At 35.8% G+C, this 27842-nt stretch overlaps 2 protein-coding genes across 2 annotated transcripts; one reads left to right on the top strand and one right to left on the bottom strand.

Annotated features, from left to right (window-relative positions):
• Positions 1-725: 725 nt before the first annotated feature.
• On the top strand, positions 726-6489 carry cox5bb (cytochrome c oxidase subunit 5Bb). Its single transcript, XM_082188842.1, has 4 exons — positions 726-863; positions 1680-1750; positions 1834-1933; positions 5862-6489. Exons 1-4 carry the CDS (start codon positions 764-766, stop codon positions 5972-5974), a joined length of 384 nt encoding a protein of 127 aa, XP_082044968.1. The 5' UTR covers positions 726-763; the 3' UTR covers positions 5975-6489.
• Positions 6490-6552: 63 nt separating this feature from the next.
• On the bottom strand, positions 6553-27583 carry arid5a (AT-rich interactive domain 5A). The gene is made up of 7 exons (XM_082188739.1): positions 27452-27583; positions 23572-23660; positions 14806-14971; positions 12649-12701; positions 10590-10687; positions 10071-10224; positions 6553-9071 (listed from the first exon to the last, which is right to left on the bottom strand). Exons 1-7 carry the CDS (start codon positions 27453-27455, stop codon positions 7860-7862), a joined length of 1776 nt encoding a protein of 591 aa, XP_082044865.1. The 5' UTR covers positions 27456-27583; the 3' UTR covers positions 6553-7859.
• Positions 27584-27842: the final 259 nt, after the last annotated feature.

Below are 27842 nucleotides of genomic sequence, written 5' to 3' on the forward strand. Positions count from 1 at the left end.
TGCCCTTTAAATCAAACGCGCAGCAGCTGTGGCGCATGCGCAGTGCTTCAGTCTGTGAGCGCGCAGCCACAGGCACAGACTGAAAGATGCTGAAGCTAAAGATGAAGACCAAAAACTTCATAAATAATCTCAACTAATCCAATGCAAACACTAGGAATGTCAGGCTTTACATAAGCATTTCCTGATCTCATCAGCTTCTCTAGATAACAGCACTTTTCAGAAGCATACTGTGTACTGTAACTGTGATCATGTCAACACAGCTCAATGAAACTGTAGTCTGATCTAGGATCAGTCTTAGACTGAACTCTATTGTGAAAACTATGATTAATGCACCTTTGTTTTTTACTAATAACTTTAAAGTGTCAGTTAAAGGGCCTTTATAGACAGAGTTCTTTCTTTTTTTTATCTAGCCTATAAACGTTTTTTCTTTTTTTTTTTTTTACTAATGGTCTATTGTGCATTACATAATGTACATACTTTTCATGAATAAAATGATTATTAATTAAGTTATTAATTAATTAGTGTAATTAGCTAATGTAGCTGTTAATGCTGATGAAAATTGTGTCTAATGCAATTCTCAATGGTAAAAATAAAAATACACTTTTAGAAACTTGAAAAGACTGTCAGCGGCAGGATATCTAATAAAGTTTTGGGCTTTAAATAAAAAATAAATAAAAAAGCTGTGACGCATGCGCAGTGTTTCAGTCAGTGAGAGCGCATCAGCAGCGGCGCATGCGCATTGTGCATTGTTGTTTCTGTGAGAATGGCGGCCAGACTCTTCTTGAGATCAGCGACCCGTGCTGCTGTTTACAGCCGTCGGCCTGTCCCACCTCAAGCTGTCATCAGGGGACTGGCTTCTGGAGGTACTGGTCCATCAATGGCTTTGTTTTGTGTGAGTGTTTGGACGGTTTGCGCTGGAAAATAGAGCTTAGATCGACAGTAAATCGGCCTGTTTGAGTAGTAGTGCGTCACTGTCCCACCGCCTCAAATAAACATTCATTTTCTTTACACACACACGAGCTACAACTGTTTTTGGTTTCAAATGGTCGCAACAACTTTCGTTATTTCCTATACAGAGTTGTCAGTGAATTCCTATTAACGTCTAATCCTGTTAATCGCTTTCATCCTGTTTAGACTCAGTCGCCTTTGCAGGACATAGATTAAGTTAGTTTGTTGCATAATAACAATAATGGCAGGGGAAAATATATATATGTGTGTGTGTGTGTGTGTGTGTGTGTGTGTGTGTGTGTGTGTGTGTGTGTGTGTGTGTGTGTGTGTATGAAGAGTTCAGATGCAAAAGCCTCTAAGTGCCATCTGAAATTTTCTTCTAGAATGATCATTTTTATCAAGCTCGTATATTTAAGTTCAATAATTTCACTTAAAAGGCAATGCAAATTACCTATTAATTGTCATTTAAGTGAAATTACTGAACTTAAATATACAAGCTTTATAAAAATGATCATTCTAGAAGAAAATTGCAGATGGCACTTAGAGGCTTTTGCATCTGAACTCTCCATATATATATATATAGTCTTTGTGTGGCTGAAATGGGCTTCTAATAGTACCTTAACTAGCCAAATGAATTGCAGAAAAATACATAAATAACTGTATGAGGAGCATCGATACACCTTGCAGTCGCTGTCTGTAATAGTAATAGTATGTGATCTTGTGTTGTTCAGGCATTCCCACAGATGATGAGCAGGCCACCGGTCTGGAGAAGATCGTGTTGAAAGCTTCCAAGGAAGGAATGGCAAGTATCTTGTATTGTGTTCAGTGGTAAAGTAAAGAGGCCTGTATGAGTTCAGAAGAATCAATGCTGCTCTTCTCCACCAGGATCCATATAACATTTTAAAACCGAAGGAGTACGCAGGCTCCAAACAAGACCCTCATATCGTCCCCTCCATAACCAACAAGAGGATTGTCGGCTGTGTTTGTAAGTGATATTATAATATTGATTTCATTTTTCTAGTCAAGTTCATCCTTATCTCTCACTAATCAGTATTGAAACATTAAACATTTAGGATGCTTGCTTAAAACAGTCTTCAAGTATCATTGATGAACAATGCCAGTGCTGACTTTCAGACTCCTCCAAATATATATCATTGCTAGATAGTCTCGTCATTCATTATGTTTCCATCCAAAGTTGTGAATTTGACTTTTGCGCAAAATTGGAATATTGCATAAAACATTTGTGAATTAAAGGGCTTTTCTGTCCCATGTGTACAAGAGAACAAATATCGTCACTTCCTGGAAAATTGGCACAAAATATCAGTAATAAAAATGGAAGTTTCTGCAATACTTCTGGAGGGAATTAAACCAAATCATTCTGATGACAGACTTTGACTCCGGCGTTTCAGAAACACCAAACCAACATTTGAGATGCTGTGATGCCATTGGTCCGCTGGTTAGTCCAGTTATCCAATCACAGCCTCTGCTGAGGCAAAGTCATCTGAGTTCTTTGATGCACATTGAGGGCTTTAGTCAGTTAATGTGTTTCAGGGTTCGTACGGTCATGAAAAACCTGGAAAAGTCATGGAATTTTAAAATGGCAATTTCCAGGCCTGGAAAAGTTTTGGAAAATGAATAAACTCAGAAAGTTTTGGAAAAGTCATGGAAATTTGTTTTTCAAAATATCCGTGTACTTGAATTTGTTTAATTAATAATATTGGTGAAACAAATTGCAATACTTTTTTCGTTAGGGTGATCAGTCGAATCACGTGACTCACTTGCGGCGGATTTTGATTGTAGGCCTCCAGAAAACTAGATGGGCCAAAAGAAATGGGTTCCCCTTTCATGTCCGTTTCAGCGCTTTTCTGCGGCACTGAGGACAGCGACACATACCTGTGTGGCTCTTGTGTCGCTGTCCTCAGCTCAGTGCTTCAAATGAAAATAAGCTGCTTTGCGTTTTCATATATGCTATATAGCTACCGTCTGTATGCGCCTTTCCATTACAGATTTGAGCAAAACTTTTTTTTTTCTCCTAAATATCGCTAAATAACTATTGCAAAATGACGGCGTTTCCATTAACCGATGTTAAGCGACTAAAACTTTTTTTTTTTCTCTCGCGATCAGTCATTCCAAAAATCATGGCAATGGAGGACGTTAGTAGGTTTATATCTCAGCCACCGCCCTACAAATTATTATTATTAATAATATAATATATCAAAAAGAAAAAATATCGACGAATTTTCAGATTTTTTTTGACTTTTTGCCTCTTTGTTAAACATTTAAAATATATACAAATTAATATGGATGATTTATCCTTTTAAAAAATGTCTTTTGTCTTTTATTTTCCGTGTTCGCATTTATGAGGAAAAAACAACATTACATGACATTCAATTATGGTAATGAGTCCTCTGAAAGCGGCACTAAAAGACTTTAAAACTTACACAGAGACCTCAAACAGAAAGCACAAAGCCTTTCTAAACGAATTTCGTTTTGTATTAATTGTATCTTGATTTTAAAATATGTTTCATTAACCAATTGCTTAATAAATAAATAAAAAGTAAATAGCAGAAAATAGATAATCACGACACAGAGGCGCAGGAGTGAACTTCATCATCCATGAACCGAAACTCAGCGTAAAAGGTAGCCTACTCGCCTCACAGACCTAAACAAAACTGAAATAGGCCTATATCTATTATCTACAGAAATCTCTACTTTTAAACAGAACCATTCAAAACAAAATAAAACGATGTAGCCTAATCAGGGTCCGAAATTAACACCCGCCAAGCGCCAAATGCGGGTGGATTTTCCGTTTGGCGAGTATATCTCAAAAGGCTATCAAAAGGCTAAGGTGAATGTTCATACCAAAATAATAAAATTGTCAGCGCGCACGCGCTCTTCTGCCTCTTAAGAACGAGCAGAGAGAGAGCGAGTGAGCGAGCGAGCCCCGGCCGCGCGCGCGCACTCACTATTCAGAGCGGACAAGCATCAAGCTTCCCTGTACTTTTTGACAAGCGTTCTTGACAGGGCGGCCAGAGCTTCTTTGCAGCTCAAGTCGGCGGCGGTGTGTACGTACAGTTAACGTTCTATCTGTTGACGGCGCTAAGAAAAAAGGATATGTGAAGCTCCCGCCACTGGAAGAAGCGGTCGCCGCCCATTTGTGTCCTGCTCATCAAAGCCGTGCAGAGCGTCTTCAGCACTCGCGGATCGTGCATACTCTGCCGCTGGCCAGGCTGCTTCTGCTTTACACACCATGGCCGTTCTTTTCTCGATAAAATTAGTTTTCTCATAGCGTTTGCAACGCAATACTCGTTCCCTTATCTTTCAGGGAACCGAAGTTACGTAAGTAACTTACCGAGTACGTTCTGCCTTCCCTTCCACATGAGTCAGGAAACAAAACTGACAAAAATATATATATATATATATTTCACCCCAATGATAGTAATATTTCATATATTTCTCTCATTTTGATCAATATATATATATATATATATATATATATATATATATATATATATATATATATATATATATATATATATACATATATATATATATATATATATATATATATATATATATATATATATATTATTATATATTATTATTATTATTATTATTATTATTATTATTATTATTAGTTTTTTTATTATTATACATTTCAAATTTTGCTCTGGACAATTTTTTTTATGTTTGTATTCAACATAATATGCCTACCTTATTATCTCAATTAAAAGTACTGAAATGAATGTAGGCTATATGTGACCAAAAAAAAGGCTGTTTATTATTTTGGCCGGTAAAAAATATGCTTGTGGATTTTTTCATCTACCAGTCCCCGTGGCAGGTGAGCCAAAAAGTTAATTTCGGACCCTGAGCCTAATCCGTATGAAATGTGCATTTCTCTCCGGCGTGTTCACTACTAAGAAGATCGCGAGTCAGTCAACTTCGTCTTTGTAGTCGACACAGAACACACTTGTTTATTAATAAACAATTAAAATTGAGAGAGAGAATATAAGATTAGTTTGACTCATTTTGAGGACTTATAATGATCTGTTAAGATAGAACGTTCACCTAATTCTGATTAGTCGAGAGGCTAAAAATTTTAGGCTAAAAATAGGGTCGGCGATTTGGAAAGAAATTGCATCTTGCAGTGGCCTACATTTTAAACAAGGAAATATAGCTATTTGGCATGAAACATTGATGGAGCAGTGAATAGGGACAATCTCGTTTTTTTTGTTTTGTTTTTTTAATGGCGTTTATCGTGTTTTGGAAAAGAGCTCTTCAAGCACATTTTCCATCCGCTACTAACGTTACCCGCCCGAAAGGAGTTAATTATCCACCCGCATCTCCGCCCGTGAATTTTAGGAATTTATTTTGTATTAAAACATTGCTTGTTCATTTATTTTATTCAAGATATGGGGTGGTAAATTTGAACATGGATTTTTATTCTTATTTTACATGTATACACAGACGTTTTATTGAACATTGTCATGAATATTTACCTTTAAGTCATGGAAAAGTCATGGAAAAGTCATGGAAAAGTCATGGAAAAGTCATGGAAAAGTCATGGAAATTTAATGGTAAAAATGTGTACGAACCCTGGTGTTTCCATCATAGTTGATGCACGTCGTCTTATCGAATATAAAACATATAATATTGAGTGCATAGAGTTTTTTTAATGCACTTTTTTTTTACTTCAATGCATTTTTTATTTATTTATGTGCATCTTGGTGTTTTAATCCAGTTTTCTTTTTTACAAAATGCAATATCCCAAAATGTGCATAAAAATAGGTGGATGGAAAGTGTATAGCTATTGTCAATTATGTGTATATTATTAGCATGAGCCATAATGATGATCTTTGGACAAGCCTTAATAGGCCTGTCTGATTGATACATTTTTTTCTTTGCATTTGAAGGTGAAGAAGACAACACTGCAGTGGTTTGGTTTTGGTTGCATGAGGGTGAAGCCCAGCGCTGTCCCTCCTGTGGCGCTCACTACAAACTCGTCCCACACGAGTTACCCCACTGAAACATGCACTACACACTCCCACACTGACTCAAACACTATAGATGTGTGACTTACCGCTCTTCTTAAGAATAGAATTGCACTTTTTATAGGGACCTAGTTCTTTTTCATTGGTTGCAGATTTAACATCAAGTAAACTGGCTTTCCGCAAATCTGAAATATACAATTCTGCATTGTTTTCCTATTTGTGAATGTATGTTTCATTGTATTATGAGAAAGTTTACGTACCCTATTGTTCGCTGTGGCTCAGCTACTTCCAAATTTTCCTCAAAAGTACAATGCATAACCTGTTCTGTTACATGAATGAGCTGTTACTTAAAATCGGCGACTAAAACGCAAGTTTGCACATTTCTGCAAGGGTGATAATGTCTACATATGTCTTTGCTTTTCAATGTGTAGACAAAGAAATTACATTCCCTACTGTGTGGTACTCGAACTACATTCCATCTATTTTTATAGTCTTAAATGAATTTTCTCCGTGTTTATATATCTAAAATAAAATAAATGTGGTGTTTCAACATGTGTAATGTGTCTTCTCTTTGCTAGAATCTTTTCACTGACATCATAGGGAAGACCTGACATGATCTTGACAAATTTATTTTATACAAAAATATTTTTTACATTCAGTATACAATTGTACATTGCAGACATTTTTCACATTATTGGTGCATTTTTCAAACACATGGATCTTGTGCTTAAGTACCTTGAGACTGTGATATAAAGATAAAACAAAAGGAAGGATTTTCCCTTATATGAAAATTCTAATTTGAGCCAGACCTAGCCTTGGTAATGATTCATAAAAAATAAATATTGATTATTTACTCTGGACCCTGAATCGTACACAAGTAATTTGTATTCATTAGATGAAAGGCTTGAAAGATTGTGTACACTTATTTTACTTCAGCTAAGAAGCTATTCTCTTCAGCAGATACAGCTACGTGGATAAACTTGTCGACATATGTAACATTTACATTTTAACAGCATTTGGTCATCCAAAGCGATTTACAGTGCGTGCATTGTGCGTTGGGAATCGACTCCATGAATATGGTGCTGCAAGTGACGCTCTACCAGTCACAGGACATCATATCTTTCATTTTCATCTCTTTCATTTCAGTCTTTCAGTTGGCATTAGTCTTTAAAATCAACATGAAACAATTCACAACCCATTTTACTTCTTGTAAAATGATCCTGAAACTTGATTATGAAAATGGACTTGACCGTTCCACATCAGAGTTTGTAGTTATTTGTGAAGGAAATGAAACAGCCAGCACATGTTGGTTTAATTTAAAGTCCCCCTGTAGTCAATCATTCATCCCTTAAAACTCATCTTTGATCACCAAATGGCATATTTGAAAGTTTTTTCTTTGAAAAAAAATCATTATGCCTTAAAATTGCTTTAATGTAACTCGACACCATTGCCTCATTTAGTATACCCATATTCTATGAATATGCAAATGAGCCCCGCCTCCACTCACTCACTCACTCACAGCAGCTCAGAGATCCACTCGTTGACGATCACACGTTGATCTGATTGGTTACAAGTAAACACCAGCGATTTCAAACCGCGTTTTCGAGACTGTCTTTGGTTCACTGCAGTTTGAAGGAGAAAATACTCTGAATTTGAATGAATTAAATGAATTTACACATGTTTTGTCTTAAAGCATATTAAAAACACCACATACACATATAAACAACAATTAAAAACTTGATTTTCACCACAGGAGGACTTTCTCTGAGCATGTTTTTACATTTTAAGAGATTGTTTTCTTTGAATCACATGGCTAAAATTTGTATCAAAAAAAAAAAACAGGTTCAGTTTTGATTTCATGTTGACTCACAATAGCACAATAGAAGTCTAGACCATAAGAACCAGTAGTTTCAGAACAGTTCAGTATGGCTGCAGGCCAGTCATGTTGTACCCAGCCGGTGAATGCCAGATTGGAAACGGGTAAGGATAGGAGGGCAAAGAAGCCTCATAAGACCCAGGGAAGGGGGTGCCCACTGGTGGACAATGCATAGAGTGGGTCTGAGCATTAGGTATTGTTAGATGTGTTGGAAAAAGTACAGGTTGAAGAGGTTGAAGAGCCTTCAACTGTTCCGGTAAGTCTCCCCGGGATCTCTCTAAGGTTGGTATGTAGGGCATTGGTAAACCGGCATGGGGGTGGAAGAGGTACTGCTGGGTAGGAAGAGGCTTCGGCAACATAGTTTTTCCTTTCTCTTTTCTGTCCGTCGTCATGCGATGCTGAGAGGGCACTTGGATCTTCTTCAAATAGGCTTCATCGGCGGTAGGCCTCTTTAGGAGGTGCTGGTGATAGGACATGTGTGGCTTAAAAGTGGGTTGTAGCCTACAGGGATCACGTGGTAAGACTTTCGAGAAGCTTGAGGTGTGAGGAACCCAACAGGCTTTGGTGTAGACAGGCGAGGGAAGCCTTTGAGATGCAAGTCTGGTGGCGGATTTACCATCCGAGGTCCATAAAAGACTCCTTTGAGTCTTTTCTTGATGGGTTTGGCTAGCTTGCAGGAATTCCCGGTATTGGTAGTGGTGATAGTTGGCGAGTTCTTTGCTGTTGGGGTAACAACCAAGAGGCTTGCAAACTCCGGCGCTACTGGCCTTGGATGTGGGAAGAGTTGGCAAACGAGAAGGTGTTTTACTTTCGGTCTCTTTGACGGGAGACTTTTGGGTCGTCACGGCTATACAGTCCTCGGATGAGACCGAGTAAGGAGATGGGCTTCGGGACAAGGAGCCGGACGGAGAGGAGACGGGAAGCGGCGAGCCTTCGGAAGAGTGTCGGGTGCGTGTAGAGGAAGGGTTAGCGGGAGACTGGGAAGAGTGGGATAGCTGGATAACGGAGGGTCTCTCCAGTTCGGAACCATCTTCCACGGAGCCAGAAGCAGAGATAATGAGGCTAGCCTGAGCCATACGCTTCTTCTTCTCCAAGGGAGAGATCACCTCAGCCGGGATGGGAGTCTGAAGGAGTGGGATCTCTCTGGGACCGTGGACGGGAACCGTGGACGGCTGATCAGAGTCGGAGGATGGCATCCATGAACTGGGATGGGAACACATGCCTCTCTCACAGTGATGATCTGATCCCAGTTTCTCCTGAGAACGAAAGTGAGATGCGTCAGGACAAGGAGCAAGGATACATCGTCACACAGGACGTTTGGAGATGCACTAAAGGTCGCTGTTTTGGATTTAAATAGGCAAATGCTTAAGAGTCTGTGATTGGATCATTAGTGCAGTGATTATTATGTTTCTAGCATGTTATATGAGTGGCAACAGCTAACTGATGTAGCTTTTCATTTCTTAAACAACCATGTATGAAGACTCATCATGGCCATTTTCCAGGATGACAATGTCAAGATTCATCCGGCTCAGATTGTGAAAGAAAGGTTGTGAGGAGCTTGAACAATCATTTTCTCCTCTGAGTCCAGAGCTTAAACTCAGTGAGAGTGTTTGGGATGTGCTGGAGGAGACTCTACAGAGTGCTGGACTCTTGCTTTGGCAAGACTCTTGCTTTTGACATGTTGTGCTGTTATTTCCATCAAGAGGTGCATACATTTTTGGTTGTTATCCTAGAATATGGCCATGATGAGTCTTCCTACATGGTTGTTTAAGAAATGAAAAACTACACACTCCATCAATTAGGGTTAGAAGAACTGTTTCCATCTATCTATCTATCATCTGACTATTTCTATCTATCTATCTATCTATCTATCTATCTATCTATCTATCTATCTATCTATCTATCTATCTATCTATCTATCTATCTATCTATCAAACTTTAAACTACTTTAAACTACTTTAAACTTCAAACTACTTCAAACAAACGATCTCTCTGGTCCGGCTTTCTCAGGTCAACTTAAAGTCAGTCTCGTCAAACTTTTTTATCTAAGTTTCCTAAAGACTTGTCTTGTGATCCCTCCTTGTCTCAAGACTAGTAAAGAAGCACGAACATCCTTAGATTCATTTCCATTAACTGCTTCAGACAGTCCCCCTCAACGAATCAATTCAACAATCTGTTTGTGTCATCACATTGTTCTCACTAGTTCTCATTTGACAAAGAGTTTCTTTGATCGAAGTGCATTTCTTGCCGCTCACCTCGCACTCTTCTCTCTCCATCTTCCTCTTCTTCTTGCTCTCTGGCTTACTTCCCCTGTTCTCAGGGCTCCTCTTGTACTGTTTGCGAGGTTTGGAGGGTGGCAGTGGTTTGTCTTCCTCCCCTTTCAGTTGCCTCTCAAAGGGCAACACCAATCTGCACAAAGAAAGAGATGTATTGTTGGAGTAATGGCCTAGCGGTCAACGCACATGCTCGGAATCTTATGAGTTAGAGTCTTTCTTCTAAGAGTTTTCATTGCAACTTCTCGTTCTGCACTGTAGCCAAGTCAAGCCAAGTCAAGTCAACTTCATTTGCATAGCGCTTTTAACAATATAGATTGTTTTAAAGCAGCTTTACAGTGATAATAGGAAAGATTGTTTTGGCTTTACAACAGCTCTAGAATAAAGTTATTGACCAGCTAAAGTTAGTTTTGATTGATTCACTTCCGTTGCAAAGATCATTGGTTATGTCCTACACACCTCAAATCATGAGTGTGTTTTTAAGATTGCGAGTGTGTTTACCTTTCGTAGTGTCTGCGTGTGCATGTGGCGGCACTGGTGCTGCCCGGACTCCCACCCAGCTCGTCGTACACATTCTTCCATAGCCTCCGCGCTGTTACCTGTGAGCAAACACAACGTTATCATACACCCTCAGCAGAAAACAGACCTGAATTTAACTGCCTAATCTTGAGTGATACTTCTTTCACATTGATTCAACTACAAGACAGATGCTAACGACAAGGCCACAACACACACCACATAATAAAAGTGATTTCGACGTTCTTTCTAGGGATGCACGAAATATCGGCCACTATATCGGTATCGGCCGATATATGTTCATTTTTTAATGTTATCGTTATGTGCCCAATAAGAATATATCTTAAAGCTTATGAATAATGGATTATTTCCTTCAGCTGAGACACTTCAGATGTGCACTGTTCAACATGAAGGATTTTAATTGCTTGATTTATGATTTAAATCACTTCAATAAAGGAAAATACAGTTCAGTGCATATATCTGTCATATATGCTACATAAAATTATAATGAGAACATAATAATTGTGTATTTGGGACATTGCTTTTAATGGTGAGACTTTTGTTTTTTGTTTTTCTCAAAATTTATATAAAAATTTGGATTTAGATTTATCGGCCAATATATCGGCTATCGGCTTTCAAATATGAAGAATTATCGGTATCGGCCAAAATGTTCATATCGGTGCATCCCTGCTTCTTTCTACTGGTGCGTTCACATTTACTTTGTACAATGAAATTCTGCAGGCAAATTCTCAATGGGAAGTTGGTAAACCCGACCCGTTATCAGACAGCAGAACTAACTTTATTACGTACCTGACCCGATTAAGACCGCGACCCAAACAACACCCAAATTATATCTACTACATCCGGTAGATAAATAATTATTATCTCATGTGACACAAGCAATCAAACCAACAACATAAAGTTTGATGCATTTCAGAAAAATAGACAATGTAATAATTAACAGAACAAAAGGATGAGAATGTGCATCCGGCATGTAAACAATACAAAGCTTTCGCCTGCATCATGTGAACAATCTGCCCCATACAGGCTATTTTCAACTGTGCATAATTACAATTCAAATTACACCATACAGACGCTTAGAGGTCTCCATAAATTAAAAGAACATATAGCCAAATATGAGCCTTTACACCTTTAATTTCAGGGAAATTTCATTTTATATTTCTTGCATGTTGTTTCACAGTTTGTGTACTGCATGCATTGCATTATCAGCCCGATCACGATCAGCTCTTGTCATAGTGGAACTTCATGATTACTCACTGCTTAGTTTCAGAGGTTGCCTCATATGTGTCTAAGTACATACCCCAAATTTATTTTCACAGGCTGATAAAGGTTTCAGCTTTACACTGCGAATACCACTCTTACTGCCTGACACATTGCTAAATCAGTTAATGACCGAGGTACTTTTTATAGGCAGGTGTGAGTCCTCTGAAGTGTCTGTTTAGAGGCAGCAAACACATTCATTTTAGATGTGTTACTGGAATAAAGTTTGTCTGATGCAATAATGGCATTTTTTTCTTTTACTTTGCATGACAACTTTTGAGAGTGCAAGGTCAAACTTTCCACTCCCAGACCCCATTCACACAAAGAAAACAAGACCCCCTTTGACCAAGGCTAAAATTATATACAGACAGACATCGGTTTTACTGACCACACGCACACTTATTAAAATACAAACACTTTAGCACCTTAGAGTGAGTGGAAACTTCAGGGTGAGAACAAAGCTTTGTAGAAGCATGTTTGGACGTAAAGAGCAAGGTGGCGGATGGACCCCTATTCTCATTGTGGTCATAACGGTCACTTGCTGTACGTATGGTGTGACCTAAAGCCATCATAGTTTCCACTGTGCAAGAGCTAGAGGCGATGCATGACCTGCTTCTCAACTTCCTCGTTTGGTGCGGATACCAGTTGGCATACTTGCACAATATATCGACGAGATAATGCTATCAGTGGCATGAATGAGAGATGGGGGAGATAGACCAGCAGCAACAGGTTGTGAAAGGTTTGCTAGCTTGAGGACACCTACCGCATCATATCCTCCAAGAGTCTCCACAGCTTTGTAGATTTTCCACAGGTTGACTGGAAAAAAGAAACAATCTTTAAAAATCAAAGGTGATATGTAGATGCACTTCCCACAAAGAGGAAAAATGCAAAAATGCACACGTCATTTTAGTGTTTTCGACAAAAGTTCAGTAAAAGGAGGCGCTTTTTATTATCTATTATCTATTAATTTTATATAGGTATGAAACCCTGTTACCAATATAGAAATAAAAACAAAATTTAGAAGGATTGCAAATGTAGCCTAAATGCAGTTTCACTCAGTTCTGGGCTTGCTATTATGGAACCAAATTAATAAACAAATATTTTTACAATAAAATTGTTACATGTTTGAGCTCGACAAATGCAGTCAACAGAACCATTTTTGTACAAATTCAGAGGTTACACTTTATTTTAATTTAAGGTGACGTTGTTACTCAGTAATATTACTGTGTAATATTAATTAACCACATGTTCTTACTATAGAGTTGTGGTTAGGGTTTGGTTAAGGAATAGTTGCTTGTAATTATGCATAATTTACTGTTATTACTTTAGTAAGTACATGTGGTAACGTGTAACTATGTCACATTAAAATAAAGTGTTACTAATTCCGAAAATGGAATGAGATTTCATGCAAGATGTGGGATTTCAATGATTTCAATGATTTCAATGGCTGGATACAAGTTGAGAAGATCAAGACTAATTTAATATTTTTTAATATTTAAGAGTTTTCACAACAAAAATCATGTAGTTTGTGTCTCTAATGCTTAAAAATGTCCTGGTACACCGTATTCGTGGAAAGTGACAGTTTTTTATATTAGTGGTTCTCAGCTGGTGCTAAATGTTAATAATAAAATGCAATCTAGTTTTAAACATGGTTTATGAAGACAACAAATGTGTTTTGTGAGGTGAATTATGGCTGCTGAGAGCATCAACCCATTTAGAAACTAAATTATCAGTGATTTTGAATATCATTGGGCCAAAGCAGCTCTTCGTAATATATATATATATATATATATATATATATATATATATATATATATATATATATATATATATATACATATATACAGTACAGGCCAAAAGTTTGGAAACATTACTATTTTTAATGTTTTTGAAAGAAGTTTCTTCTGCTCATCAAGCCTGCATTTATTTGATCAAAAATACAGAAAAAAAAGTAATATTGTGATATATTATTACAATTTAAAATAATTGGTTTTCAATTTATTATACTTTAAATTATCATTTATTTCTGTGATGCAAAGCTGAATTGTCAGGATCATTACTCCAGTCTATCACATGATCCTTTAGAAATCATTCTAATATGATGATTCATTATCAAAGTTGGAAACAGTTCCACTGCTTAATATTTTTTCATAACCTGTGATACTTTTTTAGGATACTTTGATGAATAAAAAGTAAACAAAAAAAACAAAAAAACAAAAAAAAAGAAGCAAATGTTTTAAAAATAGAAATCTTTTGTAACAACAATATACAGTAATTTGGGGTCAGTAATTTTTTTTGTTTTAAAAAAAAAAAAAAATCAATACTTTTATTCAGCGAGGATGTGTTAAATTAATCAAAAGTGATAGTAAAGAAGATTTATATTATTAGAAAATATTTTTTTATTTTGAATAAATGCAGTTCTTTTTAACCTTTTATTCATCAAATATATTAGGCAGCAGAACTGTGTCCAACACTCATAATAAATCAGAATATTAGAATGATTTCTAAAGGATCATGTGATAGACTGGAGTAATGATGCTGAAAATTCAGCTTTACATCACAGAAATAAATGATAATTTGAAGTATAATAAATTGAAAACCAATTATTTTAAATTGTAATAATATATCACAATATTACTTTTTTTTTCTGTATTTTTGATCAAATAAATGCAGGCTTGATGAGCAGAAGAAACTTCTTTCAAAAACATTAAAAATAGTAATGTTTCCAAACTTTTAGCCTGTACTATATATATATAGAAAAATACATTTACATTTATTCAATTACATTTGCATGATTTTGAGAGTCGAGAGTTGAGGTTTTGGTGTAGGGTTACCACATGATGTTCAATGCCAAAAGCAAAAGCAGATGAAAAGCACTGATTTAAATAATATTATGAGATGCAACAGTTTCCAGACTCACTTTGTTTAAAGCCAAGGTGGGGAATTCTCTCTATCGGCGTTCCTCTTTCCTTCATAAAACAGTAGAGATTGGTCACAAATGTCCTCTCTTCACTCTCCGATTGGTCGGTTCTGGAAGCCTCGTCACTGCTATTGGTGGATGCCAAGTTCTCCGTCTCCATGCTGGTCTAGTGGGAAAACGGTGTATGGTTAAAAGACACAAAATCATGAAAATTGTCCAAATAAATACAACAAATATCTGGGTGCTTTTGCTTGAAGAATATTTTAGGAATGCAAGGCCTATTCTAGAACATTAATGTTTTCATCCAGAGAACTCACAAACAAAATTGGAATATTGCATAAAACATTTGCGAATAAAGCAATGTTTCCATCAAGCGAGTGGAAAAGTACAAAATCGGCCCTTCCTGATAAACTGGTGCCAAATATCACTAAGAAAAATGTAAGTTGCTTCAGTAGAAGAAGCCGATGTGCTTTTTTCCCGTGAAATATTTCATATTTTTCATATTTCACTGGTTAGGTATGCCGTCCAAACAAGCAAAATCACATTTAATTTATTATTCACACATAATTTGTTCAGTAAATGTGATCCCATCATAGTTTATGCGCATGTTTTGTCATCAGATCAAAAATGTATCCGCCTCACTTGAGCGCATTTTTTTAATTTATGCGCATTTTGCCGTTTCCATCCAGCGTTTTTTATGCGATATCCCAAAATGCGCATAAAAATAGGTGGAAGAAAACATACTGTGACAATATTTTCATGACAATTACTATACATTATTATATACTCTGTATTTTACTGTATTTTCATTTATTTATGCATTTTATTTATTACTTATATTCAAATGTAAATTATGGTAGTGTTGCTTGTTTACTGATTTAAATTACAAAACTATTAGTTTTCAAGTAATAAGAATTTAATAAGAATCACCATTAATAATAATAAAATTACAACAACAAAAAAAAGGTAAAACTTCCAGACACATCAGGAGAAAATTATTTATTTATCAATTATTATATTCATCATAAGAGAAAATTAAATGGTCAATAATGCAAAAAAAAAAAAAAGAGGCATTTTTTAAGGTGAAATGTGACATAGATGTTTCTGTGAGATTCACTGACATTGGGAATTTTTCTATTTCACATAATTGTTAATTTCTGTCTAGTTCAGTTCCCAACATACGAGTTATATAGTCAATAAATATACAGTATGCATGTGCACTGTACACGATATACTGCAGGCAAGATATGAATATATGTGGGAGAGTTTATGTCATTTACAGGAAGCGGCGTAATTGTGCTTCGAACAACCTTCAAATTTCACTTTCACACAAATAGCCTGATAAACCTTCTGACTGATTCATTTTCTCAAAGCCTCATGCAAAATTGCAGGTGATATAGGTGTTCATGCAACTCCAGTCATATTCAGAGTGCGAGACTGAAAACACAACAGCTTTGGCTTTCACCACCACTTTCAATAAGTAACCAGACATCCTGTTTGAAGGGAAACCGAACCACTGGTGGGGTTTTCACAAATGAGAGATGCACTAGTGCTGTTCTCCACGCTATGATCAAGACTCGTGTGCTTGCAAACATGAGAAACTGTGCAATTACTGCAAGAGAGAGAGAGGGCGGGAGTTAGAGATTCTGCTGGAAATCACAAGTATGAATGCATATACAGTCAAAACTAAATGTATTCAGACACCTTCAACATTTCTCACATTATCACAGTTTATTCGCTGTCGTTTCGAAAATGGTAATTAAATATGAGAAGAACTCCCAGTTGATATTTCACTGGTTTTGTCCGTCCTTCTGTTAGACTGTCTCACACATGAATCATGTTGAATATCTGTCAGCTGTTAAATTTAACTACACAATTAGATAATACCCATTTAGGTCAACCAATCACCAAGCAATGCTTCATTTTGTTCAGTCTGTGGTGTAAAAAGGTCACATTAGCAAATAAAGAAAAAACACTTCAGCAAAACATGATCAGATCAAAGTGTCTGAATCACTTTTGGTCCCACATTTTCACTGGTATGAAGAATTATTGGGTATAATATGTCTCAGTTTACTTTATTTGGCTATCCTCACTTACATAAATGAACTATAGTGTCCTGCACACACTAGTTAAAAAAAAAAAAAATTCTAAAATGATATCTGGTGTCTGAATAATTTTTGATTTGACTGTATATTATACTTAAAAAGTGAAGTGAGATTATGAGATTCCTCAGTTCGCACTTGTCTATACAATTTGATCAAAAGTCCTTATGCAAAACTGTGCGTAATAGTATACAATGAACACTTGTACTGTACTACAAATCTTCAAAATTCATATTTTTAAATGTACTAAATTGAAAAGTTTCAATAGAAATGACATTAAAGCGTATTTTAGTTCAGCTTACACATGAGCATACTGATTTAAAATTATATTATTTCCATATTAAAACTCTTTGTATAAGTATGTAAAAAAAAAGTGTACTTATTTGTTCATTTTTTTTTGTGTGCCTAAATCCAGGCCAATATCGACCAAAACACAAGTTTTCAGGAAATGTTTATGGTTTCAGGCACCACTACAAATAGCTGTCCCCTCAGATAATGCCCTATTTAAGAGTATAAGGGGTGAAAATTGGGACACAGCCCTTGAAACACAGCACGATATAGGGCAACATCCATGTCTGTAATATAAGGTGACCAGATTTCTGAAATTGAAACTTATCGTCAATGAACAAACGGACGCTAAATATTTTTGTATGTTTGTTTTTTAATAACTTTTTGTTTAACTTATCAAATGTAATTTTCTATGAGTGTGCTCTTGCTTTACTCTCCCTAATTGATAGTTTTCATATGACGTCATATCCAGTCATTTTTACCAGGTTTGTACAAAGTACTCGTGTAGAAAGACAGTGATATCAAAAACCAAATTCAATATAAACCTTATTGATGATGCGTACCATGTACAGGCGAGCAGATGAACCCATTAATGCAAGAAAACAGTTATAAATAAAAGAAAACGCCTACATTTAGCACATCACATTCATATTCTGGGCTCATCTGATCGCCTGTATATAGTGTGCATAATTAATAAGCTGTTTACCGAATTTGATCATTTAATATCACTGTTTTAAAGCAGTTTAAGTGTTTTTCGCGTTTAAGTGTTTTTGATTAAGAACATTAACTGTCAACTCATTGTTAACAGACAATCTTCTATAATGAAGATTGTTTCACTCACTCATTTTAATAATATTAAAATGGTGTAGTATTCACGAATTTGATTAAGTACTTATCTATTTTGCGGCGAGTGCTGGGAGCTTGCTGAGAGACTCCGCCCACAGGCTCTTCTGATTGGTTGTGATTTTTGATTGACTATCGCGCCTCACAGTCATGTCACCTCTGGTGTGAACAGACAAATGATTTGTCGCTGGAATCTTATCGCATCGCGTCTGGTTAGGACCAAGTGGCAACCTTCCCGTCTCTCTCTTGAATCCAACACAGAAGTGAGTTAAACTGCAGTTCATCGACTGGCCACTAGAGACCGGCTGCAGAAGAGAGTCAATCCCATAGACTTCCATGTTAAAATGCCCAACTTTATAGCTGAAAAAAACATGTTTACAGCCTGGTGCAAAAAGTGGTTTTGGTCTATATCGCTAATTTTGCCCTTCATACGACTGTGAGGGGGGTGAATATTTTTTATAACTCATCCGTTTAAATTATATCAAGCCTTAAAGTTCTGCATAATTAAGGGTGTGGCCACTTGAGTGACAGGTGGATTACCACTGATGTCACTACAAGCATTTGTCTGCTGTCTGTTAGCATCACGTCACCTCAGCTAATCCGCGTCTTTGACCATTTTCGTTTATCCGGGAGTGACGCGCGGCCAAGATGGCGACGGCCGGCTCCGCCCCCTTTGGGATCAAAAATGCTCTTCAGAAACACTACAGGTGACGTCACGGACACTACGTCCATATTTTCCATCAGTCTATGGTTAGGACACAATGTAAGAGCTGTGCATGTAAACCTCACTCCCCTGATCTCAAGAGGTGCACTAGCGATTGATGCTAGTTAGCGTCGGTTTGAATCATAGACATAGAGGTTCAATTAGAGGTTCAAGTAGGAACGATTACACATACAAACAGTATTACTTTAACATGAATAGCTAATATGTGACTATCTTGAATCCTCTTTTGCTACATGATGATAATAATGCTCTGCTCTGGTGCTGGTAAAGTTCTTCATAATTAATGAAGCGGCATGAAGTAATCAGTATTCCTCGCAGCGCCCTCTGTTGGTGAAAATAACCACTACATCATTGCACTGGTAATGTTGCTTGGGCTTTTTTCGCAGTGTATTCTGTGGCACCTCAACACCTTATAGATGTTCTTGCATAACCAGAAAGGAACAAGCCCTGATGAAACAGGGAAGTAAGTGAATGTTATCTACAGAAAAACAGCACTTTCATCCTGAGTGGCACAGTGCTATAAAGCTGATCAGGGCTAAAGTGGAAGTGCTAAAGCTAACCCGCAGAAATACAAGACAATGACCCACAGTGAGGGCAGGCCGCAAGTGAGAAACGAAAGAGTGAAGGAATGCAGAAATGAACGTGACTTAAAGCTCCCTGGTAAACTCCAGAAAATCAGTTCACGTAAGCTAATTGTTTCAGAAGTTGCATAGCTGGCATATACGTTGTGGCTTGATGCATGTCAGACCAACTGGCTGTTAATGTTAAAGAAGCAGGTTAGGATTTTACTGAGTCCATTTACATGGAGAAGTCTTAAAGATGGAGTAGTAACAGGGTGGAAAATGGTCATTATACTAAACTTTGATCCTTCAATAATCTTATAAATGTACACTTTATTTTGATCGTCCACTTTAGACGTTCTACTAACTATAAGTAACTTTGGGTTACACTTTATTAAAGGTGTCACTGTTACAGTGTAATTATATATTTAAGTACTGACATGTAACAACAACATGTACTTACTGTAGGGTTAGGGTAGGATTAGGATTTGGTTGAGGGTTATAGTTGCATGTAATTATGAATTATTTATTACTATGGTACGTACACGTAACGATATTTAACAAGGACACTGTCAAATAAAGTATTACCTAACTTTGCAACTACATGTCAATTAGTAGTTATTAAGAGTATTAGTGGACTGTTAGGTGGAATAAGTCGACATTGTAGTTGCAAAGTCACTTAGTAGAATATCTAAAGTGGACTATTGAAATTAAGTTTTACTTAAATTTTTTGTTTTGTAAATAATATAAAGCCCTTTCTCTTTCCTAAGCTTAGTTTTGGGCACAGATCATCTTAAACCAGCTCAAACTTTTGTGTTTGTGGAAACAATTTTTGGAAACAGCATTTTGATAATTCACATTCACTCACCAAAAACCATTCATAACAGCTTGAGAAGAGAAATTCCCCAGTGCATTGCGCACAGAAAGCTTTTGGATTTCCACTTGATGACTTTGGTGGTTGAACTGTGTTCGTTTGCTGCCAAAGTAATGTTCAGTCAGTAAGTTTCACACTGAATAGAGTTCCTCAGAGAGGGTAACTTCTTCCCAGAACAAGGCCTCTAACAATGACTAATATTGAGCATATAGGGCTTTATTCTAACCTCTGACTAATATAGAAGACAAGAAGGCCCCTTTTCAGTGTACCGAAATGAGTAGACATTGAGGCTTAAGTGTAAATCTCTCTCCCTTAAAGGGAATAATATCATACATGTATGTAGGCCCAGAAGCTGGGGCGATCTAAAAAGAGTCTGATTCATTCTTTCCCTCGCTTCAGCCATGAATACGACAGAGAAAACACACTGACACATGCTTTTTTGCTATCGGTACAACTGAGCTCCAGTCTGTCCTGAATTGAGTCATCTTTACTGAAATTTCATGTAGAGATTTATCTGATTGCCATCTACCCAAACACTTCCTGTTATATTGACAACACTGATAATAACCAGCTTCGAGGAATAGCGTTGAGAGACGTTCTTGGAATAAATGTTTAAATATCTTTTAATCAAGAGAAATATGTTAATGAGTTTGACCCACATTCTACTCTACACTCTTGAAAACAGCGAGTAGTCATTCAAGTTATTATTTTAAGCGTAAGTGTATTATTTTCTTATTTATCAGTGCAGTGTAGTATATTATACAACATATTCAGTGTATTTGATTGTATTTATAAATGGATGATGTTTTCTACTTGTCCCTACATCCCTAAAGCCCTCCTTTAATGACCTAATAAACCCAATAAAATACACCTAACCCTAACCCGATAAACACTTCATTCCCACTATTAAATCATCTTTAGGTACTTTATTGTCAAAATATTTTCTTAATTTTGGTTTATAATAAAGGCTGATATGCGGAGAAGAATAGGTTCATGTTATTCACTACTAGGAATAACATGTTTTTCACACTAAGGAGGAAAATGGTTCTTTCATGACAAATCACTGGATAGTTCTTAAGGGGGCCGTTCACACCAAAAACGGTAACTATAATGATAAAGATATAGTTCTAAAACTCGTTCTGAATGTTAAAGAATGGGCGGTATATCAAGTTTGTACGATATATCGATATATTTTTTATAAACGATATGGAATGAGGCAATACCGTTTATATCGATATACAGTACTTTGATACGAGCGCATCTGAAAAATAGCGTCACAGTGAACGAGTGCAGTGAATATATAGTGCTAAAATATTGGTTGTTGAGCTATAAATGTGCCATATCATACAATTTATAAACCCACATGTAAGTGTATTTTTATGATAGCAGTAACTGTAAAGTGACGGGGTAATCAAATGTAGGTTAATGTATTTTTTTGTTTTTATTTATTTTTGTTTTTTTAGTTTAGTGAGTTTATAAAAATAAAATAATTTTTGTTTTTAGATTGTAAATGTTGTAATGATGTGAAAATGTAATGTGATTTTAACCCTGTTTTGCACATGATAGTCTATATAGCATAGCCTGCATGGTTACATTCACACTATATTTGTTTTCATAGCCTTCAATATGAACATTGTTTGTAGGACAAAATTGGGCAAGATGTTGAAATGATAATAAAAAAATAAAATAAAAGATTTTTTTTAATCCAAATAGAAAAACATAGAAAATATCGAGATAAATACAGTTTATCCCCATTCAACCAAAAAATACAGAGATATTTTTTTTTTTGGCCATATCGCCCAACCCTACGATTTCAACCATAGGACAGTTATCGTTATAGTTATCGTTATAGTTATAGTTATAGTTATAGTTATCGTTATCGTTATCGTTATCGTTATCGTTATAGTTAATAGTTCTTGGTGTGAACGGACCTTTAGGGAACCAGAAATGTTTCTTCAATGGCATCGCAGAGAAATTCCCCTTTTGGAATCTTTATGTTTAAGAGTTTATAATACACAGCCAATGTATATATTATGTGTATTAAGTGCATTTTTTCTCTTTTATCTGTTACAAAGTCCTTTTTAACCACAAATTTAACAAAAGGCAATGCTTGAATGCACATCAGCATGTTTGAAACGTGCTCTCATTAAACTATTGAGGGCACTTGATATGCAACAAAAACATGAGATCACTCGTTCAATTTAATACAGTCATATCAAGACCGCAATAGGGAAGAGCTGAGCTCTTAGACGCTACCTTAAACTTTCAAACAGGAAGGTTTTTTTTTTTTTTGCGTGAGCCCCCGTCCCTCTCGATCTGTGGCTAAAAGTAGCACAGCCCCTGCTGTGAGAGACGCGCAGATCTTACATTTCCACCATTCAAATTTCGGAAAAGTGCGTGGGTAAAGTCTGCAGCGGACGTGTCAATAACACTCTCAAAATGAGAGTTTCTACATGCTGAAGGAGAAGAAGACGCAGTGGCATGGCCAGCGCTCGCCACCAAAACCACACGGCTTTCAACTTCTGACGCCACCCTGGAAATATGATGCATCTTTGCACTAGCATACAAACGCTGTTTTCAATTACCAGAAGTGTGTGAGAGAGAGAAAAAAAACATCTGCCATTGTTTATATGCCTGTCTGTGTGTGTGTGAAGCATTAAAGAAATGACTAAACACATGCCACATTTTACTCAAAACTCTCTTATTCACTTGTTATTCTGATGTACTGGAGAAATGAAGAACTGAAAACTGTTACTGAAAGAAAAAAAAGGGGAGCAAAGACTCGTTGAGTAAATACATGTCAACACACTGGGACACTGAGTTTTCCACTACACAACAGATAAAATAAGAAGTATTTTCTTGCAAAATGAAAGTCAAATGGACAATCTGTCAGATGTCATGTGACTAACTACTGTTCCTGACATCAGCATTCTCTGTAACCGAAATATTGCAATAATACCAGAAATCAATTTGGCAACAGTCATTAGATCGAAAGGGGAAGTGAGATGTTATTTTTACAAGCAAATTTGCACTTCAGCAACATCAGAAGGATCAGTTATGTGACATTTACATAAACTACCATGCAAATTCACATTCATGTTTACAGTTAAGTTTTGGGAGATAATGATTTCTCACGCCTTAAAGGGATAGAAATAATTCTGTCCAAAACCATATGCTTTTAGTCGTTCGCTGGAACAAAAGCGGAAACTTTGAGAACTGTTACGCAGCCTTTGCCACAGAACCACAATAAAAATAGTGCATTGGACTGAAGTCATATGATAGTCTCTGCTAAACCACCAAATGTTCTCACAAATGTGTCTAAAGGCTTGGGAGTGACTGGAGGAGGAGTGAATCAGGAGAGATTGCTGGTCTTACCTGGTTTGGTGAATCGAGCTCCTGCTGTGTGTTTTCACAGTCTTCAAGCTCTGCTTCTCCAGATTCGACCTCTCCTCGAGGGTCCAGCACTGAAACACAGCCCAGAAGACTAGTTACACACACACACACACACACACGTCAATGATCTGAAGAATCTACAACCTTCAGTGGGGTTTTCAGTGTTGATATCGAGAAAGCAAGCACACTGATCACCTTTATAAAGGTGAATAAATGTTTAATAAAAAAATTATGTAAAGAAATAAATAAATAAATGTTTAATGTAAAAAAAAAAAAAATGTTTTTTTTTATGAATATGATTGACTTTAAAACCAAGTATAGAGTCCTTTTTCACAGAAAAAACACATCAAAGCAAAGATGAATTTATAACATGCTTGGGGTAACTTATGATTACTCAAAAATGGATAGTTTCAACTCAAAATGATCATCGTTTACCGAAACCTGAGTGGCTTTCTTTCTTCTGCGGGACAGAAAAGAAAAAAAAATGTCCATACAATGAAAGTACATGTTGACTTTCATATAGGCAAAAACTGCTGGAACATTCTTCTAACAGTGGTATTTATTGTTTATATACTTTTATAGTATTCATGTTTTGAATGAACTTTTTATTTTTATATTTTCAGTTTTCACTGTAGTTTGAGTTTTTAGTCATTTTGGTATGTGCTTTTGTCACTTTTACAAACAAGTTTTTATTTGTATTGAATTAAAAAAAAAATGTATATAGCTTTAATTAACTTTTATTTCAGTTTTAGTTTTAGTAATTTTAGTCAACTTATTTATTTCAGTAAAAGTAGAAAAAAAAAATATATATATTCTAATATTTCTATTTGTATCTTTTTTTATATATTTATAGCTTCAAATAATTTTTATTTCAGTTTTAATTTGAGTAATAACTTATTTATTTCAGGTAGCTGCCAAGACAACATTTATAATTTTATAGATTTCTAGTTTTTTTGTTTATAATTTTCTATGTAAATTTATATATACAGTTTAAATTCATTTTATAATTTTTTTTGGTAATTTTAGTGTATTTTGTACTTCAACTTACATAGGCTATTTCAGTTAGTTGCCAATGTAACATTTATAATTTTCTAGTTTTAAGGTTATATTATATTTATATTTTGTAACATTTTTATATTTCTATATAGCTAGGGTTAGGGTTAGGTTACATTTTTATTTCAGTTTACGTTTAAGTAATTTTAGTACTTCAACTGAATGATTTCAGTTACTTTCCAATTACATTTTTTTTTCCATCTAATATTTATATTTCTTATTACAAATATATATTTGTATATATAGCTTTAATTCAGTTTTAGTTTCAGTTTTAGTAATTAAATGTATTTATTTCAATTAGCTGCCAAGGCAACATTTCTCATTTTCTTTTAAGTTTTTCATCCAATATTTATATTTTATTTCAGCTTTATTTCAATTAGAATTATTTCAATTTTAGAAATCGACAATTATTTAACAACAACAACTACACTATCTTCAAAATGCCTTCTTTTGCACACAGGTTCGAAATGACATGATTGGGAGTAAATGATGCCAGGCTTGAACACACACTTTAACAACACCTTAATCCCATCAATCCCGGGAATCCCAATGACCTCAAATATCCAAACAAGCAGCTGATTTACCTCTCTCTCTCTCTCTCTCTCTCTCTCTCTCTCTCTCTCTCTCTCTCTCTCTCTCTCTCTCTCTCTCTCTCTCTCTGTGTACGTCTGCTCTATAAAATACACTTTTGCATTAGAAGCATTGAATTAAATAGACGTGTGAGAGAGAAAGAGAGAGAACATTCTAATATGAAACCACATGATTACAACATGACTTCCTGTCTGTATGCATAAACCACAGCTGTGATACTTGCTCGAATATTAAAAAAAAAACTTTGTGTGCTGTCTAACAAAACTGACACGGATCCTCAAGATTATAATAAAATCAATATCTCGCATGCATTCACCAAGTCAGTCAAGTGTGTGTATTAACATACGGCCTTTTTTAAAATGCTTCTATGTAAACTTGTTTTTTCGAAGGTGCAGAAGCACATAATATCATCAGATTTCACGAGCGAGCATATCAAGCCATCGCTGCCCAAGCATCGCATCTTATTTACAAAACCACTGAATGATATGTTCGCTCTGGGCAGCTTCTACCTCAGAGTCTCCACTTCCCTTTCTCAGAGCCTCCTCACCACTCTTCACACTCGTATATCTGTGTGTCTGAATCATCCAGAGACGCTTCAGACGCTTCCGGTGCCAGGGCACTGAACAAGCCTTCTGTTATTCCACTTCCCCTTCTGAGCCACAGCGCTGAAACATTGTGACAAGTTCGACTGATATTATCACTGGTGCGATAGCAACTTCTGCATTGTTTTCTGGAAGGATGATGCTGATATGGACCTCGATTTCATCATTCAACAACAGGGCGATATTAGATAAAGTCTTTAAGACTTGCTTTAAGCCTGCGGCTTTTCTTCTGATCGTGAATCTGTCACATCCCGGACTGACGATTGGAATCTGTCTTGTCTCAAAATACAAAGCGATTGCAACATCATAATGTAACTCTGTGATATCGTCACAAAGGAGTTATGACGACGTCAGACGCTGAATAGTTATCATCAGTGTGTGTGATGTTTGATAAAGCGTGTATGTTGTGCGATTATCAGGCTCACTTTCATCAGTTTGCTGTCAGTGTATCGGATCAGGGGTTTTACGCTTCAACAGCGATGTGTTGCTATTTCTCTAAACCACTTCCTCAAAGAGCAAAACTTGTTATGGTTACTCATATATAGGCCTTATTACTGTCACTCAAATTACTAAAATGACAGAAATAGCTATGGCAAGACACTTACCAGTCTTAAAAAAAAAAAAAAAAAAAAAACGGTGACTAATTTACTAGGATTTTATTTCTAAATAATTCAGTAGTATCTTTTTCACTTTCACTAGCCATTCATTAGGCTAATATTCATCCTATTACTCGCTGTTTATTAATAATTGTTTGCGAACTTTACTACACTGTAAAAAAAGTTATGACAATGTATGTTTTTACGTTGCTTTACCTCCTCAGAACAAGCAATTTTCAACTTGTTTTTATAAATTATACAAGATTCGACTCATTTTAATGTAATTTAAGTTGATTCAAATCAACTAAGATAATTAATTTGGTTCAGATAACATACCAACAATATTTGTTTTTACAGTGTAGCAATTTATGGGTGAAAATTCTTTATACACTAAAATAAATAAATAAATAAATAAATAAATAATTTTCATTGTATAATCTCGCAGTTTTTCACCTAAGATTTTTAATTTAACTAGCCTATATAGCCATTAGGACTAGTCGAAACAAAACAAAACAAAAAACAATTATAAACAAATTATAACAATTATTAAAAACTAACTAGAGTACTGGTGTCTCAGAAATGGTTACTTCTGAAACTGAAACATATATTAGTCACTATTAGATTACTTATGTGCAATGTAAAAACGTGCTAGAAACAAAAATGTCCTAGGTATATATTAGTTAGTTTTAAGCCATGTCAATAGACATATCGTTATTTCAATTCCCAAATCATTTCAAATGTTAAAATGTATTGCCATGTATAAATAAGCACTGATCACTTCTGCACAGTGTGGATAATATCTTAAATCTATGAATTAGGCATTAAATCTAAAACCTGATTTGGTTTTAGATCTGATTTGTTTTAAGGAAAACTGTCAAGGTCTAAAACAAGTTCAGACATTCTCATTATTGTTAAAAACTAATTTAAAAGCATTAAAATGTACCGTAGTCATGTTAATATTACACATTAAGAAGTTATCGTGCATTGATAGCAACAGTTAATAGTAATATAATTCCTTACCCATTTTCTAAAAGTGCGTCGTCCACAGACTGTAATTTCAGGAGCGAGTATTGACGTCTATCTGTCCTTGTTTAACAGTAATTGACAGTTCAGTGTTCAGCACGCGCTTCCACATCAGTGTCACTCTCGAGCTCGCCTCTCATTGGTCACACAGTCACTTCCTCACTCGAGAGCATCAGGAACTCTGGGACTCTGAGTTTTGTTGCACGAGTTTATATTTAAATGCCACTTCTCGTGAATATTGCACTATATATTTCACTCTCTTAGTATTACCTGTGGGTTTTGTATTGAATCTCTACTCTTTACCCCAGCCTCCATGTGAAAAATATGAATTATCACTTTTTCAAAACTTTGATTATGGAAGCAAAGAGCAAAATAAACAATTTCAGTA

Source organism: Leuciscus leuciscus (genome assembly GCF_965113295.1).
Source record: "Leuciscus leuciscus genome assembly, chromosome: 13".
Classification (NCBI taxonomy): Eukaryota; Metazoa; Chordata; class Actinopteri; order Cypriniformes; family Leuciscidae; genus Leuciscus; species Leuciscus leuciscus.